This window comes from Alligator mississippiensis, chromosome 13 (assembly GCF_030867095.1).
Source record: "Alligator mississippiensis isolate rAllMis1 chromosome 13, rAllMis1, whole genome shotgun sequence".
Classification (NCBI taxonomy): domain Eukaryota; kingdom Metazoa; phylum Chordata; order Crocodylia; family Alligatoridae; genus Alligator; species Alligator mississippiensis.
In genome coordinates, this window is record NC_081836.1 from 4,908,221 (window position 1) to 4,924,027 (window position 15,807).

At 47.9% G+C, this 15,807-nt stretch overlaps 1 protein-coding gene across 1 annotated transcript; it reads left to right on the forward strand.

The window, feature by feature from the left end:
- Positions 1-1,157: 1,157 nt before the first annotated feature.
- SLC66A1 (solute carrier family 66 member 1) lies at positions 1,158-10,389 on the forward strand. Its single transcript, XM_014601968.3, has 9 exons — positions 1,158-1,242; positions 1,665-1,759; positions 3,966-4,227; positions 5,522-5,651; positions 6,899-6,986; positions 8,114-8,271; positions 8,512-8,604; positions 9,154-9,339; positions 9,731-10,389. Exons 3-9 carry the CDS (start codon positions 4,058-4,060, stop codon positions 9,806-9,808), a joined length of 903 nt encoding a protein of 300 aa, XP_014457454.1. The 5' UTR covers positions 1,158-1,242; positions 1,665-1,759; positions 3,966-4,057; the 3' UTR covers positions 9,809-10,389.
- Positions 10,390-15,807: the final 5,418 nt, after the last annotated feature.

Below are 15,807 nucleotides of genomic sequence, written 5' to 3' on the forward strand. Positions count from 1 at the left end.
CGCAGCAGCCGGCCTCCTCCTCCTGAATCACCCCCAGCCCAGAGGGCCTGGGCTTTCCTCTGCCTCCTGCTTCGGTAGCATCGTCCTCTCCTCCCGCACACGGGCACCCCTTTCTCCCAAGCAGTAGCCGGCAGTCCCCGCCGGGCCGTGACCCCTGCCTGGGGTCAAGCACGGCCTTGCAGTTGCTCTGGCCTGGGTGGATTAAGCTGTCGGCTTTTGGGGCGTTTTGTCGGACCACCGATGCCTCCTTTTCCCTCTTGGCTTTCAGAGCCAGAACTTCCCGTGCCTCCAACACCCGAAAGCCCGAAGCCGGGGCGATGCTGCAGTCCCCCAAACTGGGCAGCAACCACGTGATAGCGAACCCCACACCGCGGCCCAGCAGCCTGACGCTGGCTCCCTGGTCCCTGTCCTTTACTCCCGGTTTCTTTTTCAAAGTGAATCTGGACGCCACCAAAGGTCATTAGTAATGCATTGCACAAGCTCCAGAGTTCAAATTTCCTCCCAAACGTATACTTCCTCGCACAGCCGGGGCAGGTGGGACTGGGCTCTTCGCCCCCAATGTCTCCACCTTGGCGGAGAGCTCGTTGGCTGTGCTGGTCCAGGAGACGCGCTGTGCAGACTGACGGAGAGACCACCGCCGAGCCGAGTCGGCTTCGTCAACATTTTTTGGGTGTTCCAAGCCAAATCAACCCCAAATCCCGGCCTTGCTACCGACCAACATCCTCCGCCCCCAGCTGGGGCTTCAGCGGTTTCCAAATCCTTTGGCGGGCATCCTACGTGCAAGCCTGGAGGCTCGGGGTTTGGATGCCCCCAGGGTTCGCTCGCCCTCAGTCGTGCGGCTGCGGGAACAAGCTAGGGAGGTGTCTCCCATTTCCATGCAGCCGGCATGAAGCCAAGATCTTTGCTGGAAAGGAAAGCGGCAGGTTAACTATACTTTTGGGTGCCAGAAAAGTGCTCATCTATCCCCTGTCCTTGGGGAAACCGCCCGGGTGATAGATGCTGTCCACCCAGCCAGGATGGGGGTGCTCCCCTCCTGGTGCTGGGGAGAGAGGTGGGAAGGGGGCTGCGCTCCTGCCCCAAACCGGGGGCCAGGGGCGTGTGCCCGGGCAGGGCTCCTGTCCCGCGGGCGGGTCCCCGGGCCGGCCCTGCCCCCGGGCGGGCGGACCCGGCGGATCAGCTGATCGGCTGCATAAACAGCAGCTCCGGGGCCCGGCGCGGGGCTCCTGCCGCAGCCCGGGGCCGGTGAGCGCGGGGCGGGGATCGGGGCTGCCGGCCACGGCGCGGGGAACTGGAGCCGGGAGCGGCAGGGACAGAGCAGAGGGGGGGGAGGGTACCCCTACCCCAGATCAGAACCAGACTCCATCTGCTGCTGCTTCTGGCCAGGAGTAACCAGCCCTTAGCTCAGCCTGAAGGCTGGAGGTGGGAGGAGGAGGACTGGAAGGGGCGATGCTGCACCTGCCAAGCCCAGCGGAGAGGGCGTTTTGCCCCCCTGGTTGCAGTGGGAGGACAGGAGATGATGGCAGAGGACCGCCACCCTTTTGGGATGACTGTACTGTAATGACTCATTAGTGGCCCCTCTGCGCTTCCTCCTTATCCCTATAGCAGCCTTCATGAAAGACTGAACCAGAAGCAGACTCGATTGACATCTTTTATTTTCTTTTAAGGCTTTTTTTTCCATCCCCCCCGCACCCACCCCTGCTGCTGGAAGAGCCCTGGGTGACACTGGACTGGCGGAGCTGCGATGCCCTTAAAGTTTCAGGTAGCCTTATAATGTGCGGGGAGGTAGGGGGAGCATGGAGGGAGCGGTGTGGTGCCGTGAGAGATGCTGCTGTTGAGCAGTGGAGACCTAAAGTCTGATCAGCAATGTGTTCACATGGGCAAGTCCTTCAACTCTGAGGGGCTTTAGGCTATTACACTTGATTGTTGTCCTCATGGGCAATAGGTGTGGGCTCTGTTCTGGCTGATAGACTCGCACTGGCAAGCCCCTGATGCTCTCTAATGTACTTTTCCTTGCTGTAAAATGGGAACAATAGTTAGCCTGATGGATTACCTGGAAGCTTAAAGCACTTAACAATTGCAGATTTGGTAGGAGATGGTGGAAGGGGAAAAAAAAAAGGAAGCTTGTTTCATGGGGGCGTCACAGAGGTGACATAATGACTGGCTGACACGTGATCGTCTCCCACTTGTAGGCTGTAAGCGTCTCCTGGGTGTGCAGGGAAGCACGTAACCCCACGCTATTTATGCACTGGCTGTATCCAGACCTGGCTAATTTGTTCGTGGTGCAAGGTTTCGAAGAGTCCCCAATCCAGATGGAGCGCAACGGCTAAAACCTGCAAAGAACAGCTTAGGCGGCTAGTAAAGGATTGCTGCTTGGTGTAAATAAGTGAGGCTCTTCTGACCAGCATCTGGATGTGACAGTGCACAAATGAATTAGCTGGAAGCCCTGACTTCACCTGATTGCAAGTCTGGACACAAATTTAAGTCTCTAAAGCCAGCTCCTGTCCCCTGCGTACTGTGATTAGAGAAGTTACTGACTCGCTATGCATCACCAATGAAGCAAAGATCTGTTCTCAGTAAATCTAGAAATAAACCATTGGTAGAAATGAAGCGTGTCTCCTGATTGCCATTAACTATTTGAAATGTAACTAAAATTAGTCTGATCCTCTCTTGGAAAATAAGAGCCCTGCTTCTAGCGGGTGGAGCAAGTATGGCCTTTGGCAGAGCACTAGTCAAGAGAGCTCACGTTGGGCTAATTATTAGGTCTGCTACTGCAAAAGTGGAAAAAACCCCCCAATAACACTCAGATCGAAACTTCGCGCTGGCTGTGACGTACTTTCCCTTCCCCTTGGGCCCTAGGGTGCACGAGGACTTTGTGCAAGAGGCCCCAGGGTGCAAGAGGAGAATCGGTTCTGTAGGAAGCATGGTGGCACGGGAGGGTCGGGGAGAAGAGATCCACCTCTGTGAGGCAAATTGAAATGTTTCATCATTCACCTGCATCTGTTCCATCCTCTCTCTGGGCTAAGACCAAAGGCTGCTCTATTTATTGACAGAAGGCCTGAGTTGCCCTTGCATAAGGTCATGCCCCAGTGCTCGATATTGCTGTTGCATTGTCTAAACAGCATTAGAAGCTGGCTAGCTATTTGTGGGCGGAGATTGCTGGAAAAGACACGGGATCTTAATCTGGACCTGATGACACTGGCAGATATTGGCTGGCTTCAGTGAGGATAGTTCTTATTACCACCACTAATGGAGAAGAGAACAGGACTTGGTATTTCAGTGAAGAGGAAGATAGACAGACCAAAGGGTTTGTGGCAGTTTGATAATGAGACTTATCTGCCAAAACTAGCTGCAGAGCATGTCGACCACGACAGCATTCGCAGCTTAGTGGGTATCCGGTTTGATTGCCTAAATCTAAGCCCTGGCTTTGTTTTGTTTTCTCTTCTCTTTACTGACTCTTCCTTATTTCCTTTGGAAAGAGAATACTTGGGACCCTAGGAGAGACAACATAACAGGAAGGAGGAAATGCTTTACGTCAAAAGGGCCTTTGATTTACTGCATCTCTTGCTGAATTTCCTACCGTGAGGCCAGACAGTTCTGCTTCCTGCTGCCAGCTCCCAGAGACCATTGTAAAGACTGGTCTTAAGCACTTGGCTATGTGAGGAGCACCAGAGTCAAGATGGGCCTGAGCTGGGGTAGAGTTGTGTGGCAGGCATGAAAAAACATCACGTACAGACTTGGTATTGGCTTGGCTGCCCTAGAGACGGTTCTGTTGATAAAAGGCTTAAATATGATGATTGCTTCACTAGGGGATCTGAATTGAGGCCACACTAAGTGGCCTCAATCGATGATCTTTTCTTTGTTGCTGTGCAAGCCAGCTTTGAACCAACAAGCAAGAGCTTCATGAGACCGCTGGACCCTCATTATGATCATATTAACACTGGTGCTTTCTCCTACTCTTCCAACAGGTGCACTGTCTGGCTCGTAACAAAAATATTCCTTCTGCTGCCTGACCTCTGCAGGCTTCTCCAGCAAGGGCCACAGCCTTCCTGATTGTGCTATGGACTCCAGAGTTTGGCAGAGTCAACCAGTGGGGAACTTCTCGGACTGTCCAAACGGCTCCCAGTGGGTGTGGGATGTGTTCGATGAGTGTGCCCAGGATGGTTTGGACATCGCCAGCATTGTGTTGGGGCTGGTTTCCATCGTCTGCTTTGCGGCTGCTTCATTCCCGTAAGTAAAACCCTGAAGCTGCCGCGTCTGGGAACAAGTATCCGAGATGTCCCATGGAGGGGATTCTAGGTCTAGCTGGATGTTTGCCTTTCTATGAGAGATGGCTTTAGAGTTTGGAAACCCAGCACCTCGAGCGGAGATCTTGAGCCTAGCCACTTGGCTTTGAAGGACTGGTTTTATGTGCGGAGAGAATTGGTGGAGGAGGAGAATTAATTGTTTATTTACAGCTCTGATCTTTAACCCGTGCAACAAGCATAGTTCACTCCTAGTATTGCCTTGCCAGCATGACACACCACTGCTGAGATGGCTACAGTTCAGTAGATGAAGATGTATAGTTTTGCAAAATACTCCAACCCTAAGATTTAAAACAAAAAACAAAAAAAATCAGACTGATGCCACACCCCATGAGACATGAGGAAAAGGCAGCTGTGCTAAAAACTCTAGTCTCTCTCTAAAATATGATACAGTTATTTTGCAACTAAAAAAAGTTCTTCACAGGGAACTTCTGCTTAGCATGTAGGCTCCCACAGTTAGAAGTTTGTAATAGGTCATCAGTTTTTTCCCACCATGAGTCTCCCGCTGCCCGACAGATCACATGCTTGCAAGACCTGCTGAGCTGGGCAGTTCCTTGAAACGACCGGCTTTGTCCCCAGCCTACAAAGAATGGGAAGGTGTGGGTGTGTTTTGCGGCTTACCGGCTGCAACTGGGTTGAGAAGTGAATCACTTCCTGTTCAGGAATGTAATCCCCGTGTACGCAATTCAACACATTTCTGTCCCTCCTGCTGCCCTAGAATGCAGAGCTTGTGACTTGTAGATGGGGAAGTGAGTTGAGGTCAGCCTCGTGTAGCTAAGACGCACAAGTCACTGCAAGTGATGCTGAATATGCAGATGCAAAGGTCAGAGCAAGGTGAGCTTTCTTAAAGTGCTGTACGCTCTGCTAATGGTGAGGAAATAGCATGCTGGTAGGAGTTCCCAGGTCTGGAACTATCCCAGGGTGCTAGTCTGATTGAAGAGGAGGGGAAGTACAGGCCACACGCTGAATTGTCCTCTTGGATGCAGTAGTTCATCAGCCCAACTGAAGGATGAACAACAACGTTGCACTGAGAAGATCCTGAGGGGCTGTTTAAGGCATGGGGTTACCTGTTGGACAGGAGAATACCTAGTGCCAGTTTCATGGTCCCTGTAGTCACCACTTCACTGAGCCCCATCATCAAGGATGACCAGTCAGGGAGTCCTTGGGGTGTAAGTGAACTGATTGCATGTCTCCTTAATGGTCACTCCCTCTCTCCACAGCCAATATTACCAGGCTTGTAAAACCGGTAACATGGATGAGGCGCTCTCCATATACTTCCTGTTGGGATGGCTGGCTGGAGACTCCTTCAATCTGATAGGGTCGTTCCTGGCTGACCAGCTGCCGCTGCAGGTATTGCTTTATGTTTTGGGTATGACCGAATCTGGTTGACGTGGATTAAAACAAACTGAATTTGTTCCGTGGTACAGAAGCCCCACGGACCTGCAGGGCAGGTCTGGGATGTGAAAACGAACCTTCAGCCAGACCTGCGGGAAGGGAAGGAGGAGTAGGTTTAAAATTCAAGTGAATTATTAAAAACCTTGCTTGCTGGTCCAAATAATATACGTTTCTCTCTCTCTGGCTGTGTATAATATGAAATGTGTGTATTGTGTGTGTGTGTGTGTGTGTGTACACCTTATAAAAAAAATTGTTATAATTATTCCATGCTAATGAGCCCTTTGTAGGTCAGAACACTTGCTAACTAGAGAAGCGTCTCTGATACGGAGCTGGTGTTGGAGCCGACACTCCCAAGATGTAGGGGCTTCTGGTGCTGGAGTCTTGCTCTATCAAACTGCTAGAAAAACTCCACCAGGATGAAGTTTAGTGCACAGTCTGTGATTGAAAGTGCCAGAGCTCAAACCCACCATGTTCCTACTCAGTCCCACAGGCAGGCAAGACATTAATTGTCATACCTTACTTTCAAACCTATTTCCTGGTCTCCTGGGTCAGAATTTTCTCTCCCTATGGACTTTCTAGCTCAGCGGCTCCCAACCCCGAGTCGTGACCCAAATGAAGGTCACGGGGGTAATGCCGGTGGCACAGCACAGAAAAGACGAGCCACGCCGCATGCTGGGAGCTCCCCCGTCCCCGGGCCACTGCCGCACCCTGCTCCCAGCAGCAGGGCACAGAAAAAAAGGGTTGGGAACCACTATTCTAGCGGATGCAGCACGTTGAACAGCATTTCGTACTTATCGGAGAGGATGTCATCGTGGCTAAAAGGGAGGCTTTGATCTGTATGAGCACCAGACAATGGAGTGTCACGTTTTTTGTTGTTTTTTCTCCATTTACACATGGGATTAGTGGCATAGCAAGAACTCAGGATGGGATCTCTTTCTCCTTTTAGATTAGGGTAGCCTCATAATGTATAACCGCAGCTTCCCTCTGCCTGTAGAGACTGTAGGGATCAGCATGCAATGCCTACGCTGGGTAAAAAGCCTCCATAAACTGCTGGTCCATAACTGAAATTAGCTGTGGCCTGTTCAAACTTCTAGCAGCTACCACTGCAGCCCTGGGTAAGCAGGCTGTAGGGTCAACGTACTCGATGGAGCCAGGTGAAGCCGTTTTGCCAGATCACTGTTGCATCTTTTTTCCTCCTCTAGACTTACACTGCCATCTACTACGTGTCAGCAGATCTGATCATGTTGTCTCTGTACTGCTACTACAAAGTCAGGAACCAGAGCCGAGGCTGTGAGTTAACTATTACAACACAATTTTCAAATGCATTCTTAAAAGCTGTCACCTTCCTGCAGTGCTAAGAGATGCGGTCATACAAATAATAAAAGGCTTACCTTGAGTTGCAAATCCAACCCGAGGGTAACTAAAGTTATAAGTAGAAGAACCAGAAAGAAAAGCACATGCAACTATTCAGATTTCTTGTTCAAAGGGACATATTTTGCAGAAAAAGGGCACAGAGTATGTGCTACTGCAAAAGATTCAGATCTGACTTTTGAGGGTTTTTCTTTTAGGAGAATGCTTGTCCAAGTTAAGATCTGAACAATTTCCTGATGAACTAACTGTTCGTATTGCAGTGAGATAAGCAGCCCATGCATGCTATCTCCTGTCATTACTTGCCCTAACTATTTAACCACAGGCTAGACCCAAGCTGGAACAGCACACATATCCCGAGCTTTGTTTCCCTTTCCCTTGCTAGAGAAAAGGAGGGAGAAAACAAGCTGCAGAATAAAAGGAATTTAAACTGGCTCAGGGTGGCAGTAGGGAAACCTCTACCATATCCCTGGTTAGCAACTCCAGCTGTCAGTGGAGTGAACTTTGAATTCACAGAATATTTTTCAAACGTTTGCTCTATTCATTGTGCAAACTGTGGACCTGGTTAAGACCAGCCTTCCTGCAAAATCCTAATTGGCTCCAGTGGAACTGGTGCTTCCCTCGTCCCTGGGACCTCTGGCAGAGTTGCATGCTACATGCAAGTATCACATGGCAAACTGTAACATGCCAGACATTAAACTGATTCATCCCTGGATTAAAAATGGTTGATCAGCCACACAAACTGACCCTTAAACAGCAACTTTTTGAGGTGTTGGAAGTATTCTGTGATCACTTCAGTGTGTGGTCAGTTGGCTGCTGAGCTCTGATTGGCGACGCAATACTTGCAGGTAACACATAATAAAAGCAACGTCTTCCCGATGCCTAGGGTGACACTGGCTCTGCTCTTCCCAAGGAAGGAGGGTTTACATGTTTCACCCTAATCTAGGTTACCTTTTTCCCCGCTATACAATAAAAGCCAACAGAATACTGCATCACAGATGCGCACACTTGGTGATGTCTCCAACCTCGTCTCTGCTTTCTCTCTCCAGTCCTTGCTCCTATTAATGCCGTCTTTGCCTTCATCTTTCTGGGAACGGTGTCAACAACCTCCCTACTCGGTGGAGGTGGCTCCTTGGCTCAGGAAACAATGGTGACGATGAAAGGGAGGACACTTCTCTCTGCTGCAGCGGATGAGTCTGGGCACGAGGTGAGTCCCTCTCTAACTCTGGATGTTCTGGATTTGGAATTGGGGAGTTGGACAGATTAGGATAGCTGTGACCCCATTTTGGGGAATAACTGGCTATGCGATCCAAAGAACTAAAATCGGCCAGCTGAGAGGACAGTGCATTTCTAAGTTTGTCACATAAGCTTGTCTGTATGCCTCCTAAAACACCCAGGTGCTAAGCATGTGAGTTCTGCACTGTTCATTACATGTCCTGCCTTGCAGCCTTTCACCAAGAAGGAAATCATTGGCTTCGCCATTGGCTCACTGTCCTCCTTGATGTATCTGTTGTCCCGAGTGCCGCAGATCTACACTAATGTAAGTACAGTGGGGTGGGGTGAAAGCTGTTCTGCTCCTGAGCTTTTGTCTTCCACAGGAGGATGGTACAAAGAGGTCTCTTTCATGTTGAGACTCCAGAGTTGAGGGCAGGGAAGTCCTTCCCCTTCCATCCCTGGTAGGGCTGGAAGAGGGCTCCAGGCCACTAGCCAGCCACATCCCCTTTAGCACCACCTGACTTCTCTCAGCGTTTGCATACTGGCTTTCTGATTTTATTTCATGTTTGTAGCTTCCAGACAGCAGCTGCTTATCCTCCTTCTAGTAAATGTAAATATCCCACCATAAGGCAACAACTCTTCTTGCTCAATTTACAGCTAAGAGGGGAACTGGTGCTTCTGGGCATGAGCCAACTCTGTCACTTGAGTATCTAAAAAGTGGGTTTGTAGGACTTTCTTGGCAGAGACAATGCTTGGTATGGATTTGCAAGCACTGGCTTACTGTAGCAGAGCAGGGGAAGCTACTGTGGGAATTGTAGACTAGCTCTCTGACAACTGCAGCCCCAGCCCCTTCTAACAGTTTCCCCTCTTCCAGTTCAAAAGGAAGTCTACTGCAGGGGTGTCGTACTCCCTCTTTGCTCTAGTGATGCTGGGAAACACGCTGTATGGAGTGAGCGTGCTTCTGAAGAACCCCGACCCGGGGCAAACCAGAGGCGACTATGCCCTCCACCACCTCCCGTGGCTGATCGGCAGTCTGGGTGTCCTTTCTCTCGACATTGGTGTATCCTTTTCCTGAGATGCTTTTTCTTGCTGATACCAGTTCTAGTATTTAGTACCTTGAAGAAATTGCTCCCTGGTGGCAGGTGGAGCGGCCTGTTTAAAGGCTGAAAAAGCTGCACTATAGTCTTTTCATCTGAACTGTCCTGTGCGTTAATGATCTATTGACATAACGTTGTCACAACCAGCTGCTCCAAACTACCTTACAGTAAGTTTTCCTGTTAGCAGGATGGGGGCCTGGCCACTGCCTGCCCTGCTACACTTGCTCTAAGACCTCATTGCATGAGAAGAGCCAACCTCACTCTTACCCCAGGCACTAGATCCATCTCCCTGGATATACAGCATGTTCATTTACTGCATTGGATGAAGGAAATTAGGCCTTAACTCCTCTTCAGATCTCCTTCCAGTTCCTTGCTTATCGGAACAGAAGACCTAGCACTCGAGAAGAGAGGGAGGCCCTTCTTAGCAGCTGACAGAGGAGCTAGCCCAGTGCAGGAACGGCAGGATGCGCAGGAGAGTGCTGGTTTTCACCAAGGCACGTTGGACTCCCAGACCCACCTGTCTCTGGGCGATCCCAAATGAAAGGGAACGCAAGCCAGTGTGTGGTATGCTGCTGAGGGATTATGCCTGGCTGTGTGGCACAGGATGCTGCTGGCAGATGTCACGCCTGCTGGTACCAATGATGTTAAAGGGATAAATATTGGGGAAATGCCTGTTCCAGGATCACAGTCACTTTTCACCTTTTATTTAAGTACTGTAGCTGAACTCGGTTCCCTCTTTTCTCTTAGAAAGGAGGTCTTGCACTAGCTCCAGGCCAGCTATTGCTGCCAAAAGGGAAGAGACCCTAGGAGCTTAGGCTGACCCTCTTAAGTGGAAGCTGCTTGGTCACAGCTATGTTATTGCCATTCTCAGCTACACCTTTGAGGGTCTAGTCACTGGGCCTTTAAGGTAGGGAATGAGGCCAGTCCTGGGTAAAGTATTTTAATACATGTGTATACACATTTTAATATTTTTGGCTGCAAACTTTATATAGAATAAATCCTTATGCAGCACATCTCTTGTGGTTTTGTGTCTCAAAAGTGGGTTTGGCTCGTCTCTCTCCCTAGTAAAACCACCCCTCTTAAATGATATGGTACCTTGTGAGCTTCCCTATTGACCTAGGTTTCAGTGGGAGAAAGGGAGTCAGTAAAAGTCTCTCTAGACAAAATAGCTTTTCCCCCCATCCTCACAATGGTTTAGAAACTAGGGGAATATTAAGAGATATTGTACTAGCCCTAGGCCAAATACAATGGGCAACACAATCTCTTCTTGCTTCTGTTCAACCACTCTTTGCAAGGACCATGCTAAATTGCTCCAGAGAGTGGGTGTCTTGTAGAAGGGTGGGTCTAAAATGTCTCTCTCCTGAAGCACTGCATAGCAAACTACTTGGGGTGAGCAGAGGGTGGGAAGCTGCCAATACTACCTTGGAAATTTATTTATTTTTTAAATCCCTTCCAAGACCAGAGATTCTTTCAGCAGCACAAAGGGGCAGAAAAGTGATCTCAGATTTGGCCTAAACGCAACAGAGCAATTCTTGTCTCTATAAAAGCCATTACAAAAGGGAAAACTTAAAGAGTGGGAAAGAGTCTGGTTTCCTTTACCAAAGACTAAAGGGCTGCCACACAGTAAATCGCTTTGTATCAAGTCTAATCCTCTACTTCAAGGCTGTTCAACGGGCAGTCTGCCAGGGGCTAGCATGCAACCCATGGGCCACCACGGTGCCTTAGTGCTACATGGTGGAGGCTGTGGTGCCAGGATCTGTACGCAGGATCCCAGAGCCCTGCCCCTGCAGCATATGACCCTAACTGCGCTGAAGTTGGACTTGGGTTTTTTTAATACTTCCCTGACTTGCAGAGGGCTAATAGTGGTGGGCTTAAAAGCCTCAGTGCTCTGGATCATAAAACTGCTGTACTTAATGGCAAAGATAATAGACTGCTCCACTTAACAATGGAGTCAAACCAGACTCAGCAGGGGTGGCTTTCAGTTTTGGAAACAAACATCCTCGAGTCTTTAAAATCCCTCAAACTGGTGTTTATGAACTGAACTAGTATGAAGTGGGGAGCTAGAGCTACCACTACCATTAAACCAGTTCCCTTTGGCTAAGACTTAAGGGGCAGGGTGGGGTATTGGCACACGCTTGAGCATGATATGATTCACATAAAGGCCTGAGAATCTGGCTTCCTTTATATAGCCTTTCTAACATAGCTTGTAGTGTGATCTGGATACTTTAAGTCCAGATGAAGTGAGAAAGGTTCAGTACATTAAGTTGACCGGTGTCACTCTTGTTGCCAAAGAGAAGGAAAAAAAAATAAGTGCATGTCCATTTTGATCTCCACTTTCGAGCTCCATACCTAGGTCTCTCTCCTGTTTTAATGTATATAGCTTTAGTTTAGAGCCTGCGAAATAGGAATTTGTAAGCCTTTGCCATCTCTACTGCCTGCAGGTAAGTGATACCATAGGGACCATATAAAAAATTCAAGAACCTCCCTTTTGAATCCATTGATATAGAAGCTACCACTGCTAAGATAGCTGGTCCATGCATGTGATTAAATATCCTGGATGTGCTGAATGTTCAGCCCTGCAAGTGGAAAAGACCTATAAAACACAAAGAAGCGCTTTCCCCTCCGACCAGACAAAACTGCTACTAATGAGCAGAATGACTTTGAGAGCCGTCACGGTATTTGAGCTGATGTGCTACGACTAGCTAAGCTGGTGCGCACTGATGCCTTCTGCAATAGCATTTTGCCCCTTACCAGCTGTGTGCGACTGCAAACAATTCAAGCGGTATAAAGAGCTCTCTGGGCAAGACCTAGATTCATGTGCAAGTGAATGAAGGAGGTCATCCCCAGTTTCTAACCCCTCTCTACTACTCTTATACCAATTAATATTTTGCCAGCATCATGGCTCAATACAAACCAAGTGAATGATGATCTAACCCTTAATCTAGCACAGGGGAAATTAACTGCATTAAACTCTACGGAGGTGGATTTAATAGATAAGTGGGCATGAGGAAGACAGACAGACCTTAAATTCTTCCTTATTGTCAAGGACAGAGTGGCTCAACCTAGGGAAAGGGTAGGTTTGACAGCTGTAAAGAGCAGGCAGCCTTCCAGCAATAGCAAATCTATGAGCCAGAGCACAGCAGGCCTATAAATTAGGTGACTATAAGAAAGGGAAACTTCAGACTGCTATATGGTCTTTGTCTGGTTTTATGAACCTGTTTTAGTACAGACTCAGCCCTATCAAAATCCACCAAGAAAACTCTTAAACATTTTAGGTGCCTTAGCCAGCTGCTCCTTTGCCAAGGAAGGAGATAAAGGGAGATAAAGGGAGAAAAAAATGAAGTTAAAAAGCAGGTTTCTTCATTATCCTACTGCCTAGCTCTGTGTTTCTCTCCAATGGCTGGGTAGACCTGCATGAGTTTGGCCGCAAGAGGGCTGTATCCACTCACAAGAGGAAAGCTTCTCTCCTATCATCAGAACACAGCTCCTGGTAACTGGGACTTCAGAGCTGGTACAGACCCCATACGCCTTTCAAGTGACTATAAGCATATAAAGAGGGCGGCTGAGAACACCTGTTTGTACAGTGGAAAAGAGTGCAACTAAGGAGAAGTTTGTTACCATCACCTTCCTTTCAATTACTCTGCAGTAAGGGGAAAATAAGTCTTTAGACTGAAATAAAAGAGCTTTCCCAATTCTGAAGTTGGAGATCTAGGGGAGCATTTAGCTACTGCTTTTGTGAATGCTTTAGAAACATCTTCCCTGTTTTCCGTTTCTCTGCAATTGCAGTGTCATAGCAAACTTCCTGTTCTTCGACAGCTGAAAGAGCTGCACAACTGACCCCTGGGGTTCTTTCTAATCCTCTTAAAATCAGAGATCAGTAACCTTCCTAGGCATTTCCCTATTGTACAACTACACATTAACCACAGCTCCAGTGAAAAGTCACTAGGTGTTTCTAAGTCCAGGCCATACACTGCATTTCCCTTATCTACAAAAATAGCAGGAATTTTATTTTTTCCTGGAGAAATGCACAGATTAGTTAACTAATCTCCCCTTCCTGAATTTACTGCCTTTCCCAAACTAATTTAATTTTCCAGGTATTTTCTACCGCGCCCCTGAATGGAGCCAGCAAGATTTTCACATTAATTCACAGTTCCCCTTTTTCTTTGTGCTTTTAAAAAGCCAGGAATTACGTTTACCCCCTTCCAATTCCTAAACGGCCCGAGTTTGCCTCTGAAATCCTTACTGATCTCCTCTTAATGTGCTGTGATTTTTTAAAGTCCGGCTTACGCTACTTAGAATAAGCCCGTTTTTCTGTGAGGCATAAAGCAAAACCATTTGATTAGCATGTGAAATCCAGTTCATTACAGTTGAGAAGCCAAGTTTTTTGGTTTTTGTTTTTTTTTTTAATTTAGTGTCTCAAGCCAAATTAGCCCAAACTGCTCTGAATTCTATCAACTGAGCAGAGCTCATTGTTCAAATCTGTGTGGTGCTACCACCAGCGAGTATCCTACCTCCCAGACTCTTCAGTCTGGGGCTTCAGATACTCCCAAATACATGGCAGGTATCCTATGTGCAAGCCCGAAGCCTAGAGGCCCTTGAAGTCGGATGCCACCTAGTCTCACTTGCCCCTAGTCCAGAGAGAGCCTCAGAGCAATCCCCTTCATCATAAATTGTGTAGCCAAAATCCTCCTATTGGGAGGCTATAGTAGAGTCTCGCACGGGTGCCTGCCTGCAGTGCAGTGGTCAGGTCTCCATCCTCCATTGCACCAAGTCAATCATGGCCGGGAAGAAGGGGATCTCCCCTGCTTAGGTACATAAAACCACCTTGGCCAAAACCTACTTTTTGGTATCTCCCCTTGTAACCAATGCACATGCTCCCTCAAGGTGAAAACATGGTAAAGCCCAGACACATTCATATTACTGTAATGTAAACTCACCAGGATCAATCCTTTGCAAGTGCACAGTTGATCTTGGAAATTTTTACTGTAGAATAAGCTTAAGTGCCTAGTTTTCACTATGGTTATCTTCAGGTAGGCAACATGCATTAGTTACCAAGTTAACCATGGTGGAGGCAGGGTTAGGTAGCAAGGACAATGTCCATCTTATGAGGAAGTTGTAACGAAGTTCCTTCCAAGAGCTGTGCGCGCAAATCAGAGCGAGGGTGCATGTGAGCAGTTCTGGTTTGAAGATCTCCCTTTCATCATAGCTAGGGAAGCGTGACAAATCAAAATCTATTCCCATCTTCCTGAAAGAGGGAAGTCACAGGTTCAAGAGGACGAGAAAAAGCTCACCTCGAGGTAGAGTCTGAACTTCTGGACTGAAGCCTCGTGTTAATGGAGCACTGCTGACAGGCTGTGTAAGTGTAGTGCTGTAGTCACTGCTACTCCTTTCAGGTGCTGTCAAATGAAAACTAAATGATTACTTCTCCAGGTAAGCAGCTACTTAAATTTTAAACTGCATTGTATCGTCAGGAATTTAAATAGACTACAGCGGCTTGATTATAAAGCACACGTTATGTTCTAAAACCTGAAAACCTGCTTGTTAAATCCAAATACTGTTTGCACCAATGTGTCCTGAAGGAGGTGGTGGAAGGCTTATAAGAGAGCTGGACAAGATTACCTCTGTCACAGGCATTATTTCCAACCCATTAAAAATCAGTAAGACTATACAGACCGTACTCTTGTCATCCCCATTTTTCCCTCCAGGATACTTCTTGAGCTGAACCGGATGAATTATGTGAGCAGGGTGGTCCAGGAGACCACTGTAGTGTAGCTTTGTGACACTAAAATACCAGGAAAGACCATGTCTGGATTCAGATGTAAACACCAAATTCATAAATACCAGGAACAATTGTGTATTTGCTGGTGGAAGGAGGTTAATTGTATTACAGCAGCCTGTTGAGGCTCTGGGTGAGATGAGGACATTGGTCATGCGAAGCATTGTAGAACAATCCCCACCTTAAAAAAAACCTTTCAGTCTAAATTTGTTAAAATGTGTGGGGGGAAACAGGTACCGTGGCAGACAATAACCATGGCTTGAAGCCACCAACAGAACTAGGAACCGACTTCAAATCCATGTCTTGGGCCAGCATCCCATCCACTACACTATACAGGTTCTGACGAACAACTGGACTGCCTTTAATTTGTAATTTATTCTCAATGAAGACTTTGTCCACACAAGGTGGTGTGACTTCTGTAATTATACAAGGCTAGTAAATACGTCCCTCCTCCCTCCCTTCACTCATGACCACAATTACACTTGCATGGCCTATTCCCCTATGAAAGGGGAGCGGAAAAACCTATGCTATAATGAAACAGCACAACACCAGGGGCTTTACCCACATAGCCATTTTGGTAAAAGAAGTCATGGCCCAAAACAGTATGGCCTGAAGGAAATCCCTGCGTAGACCAAACCCACGTGGTCTAGGCTCC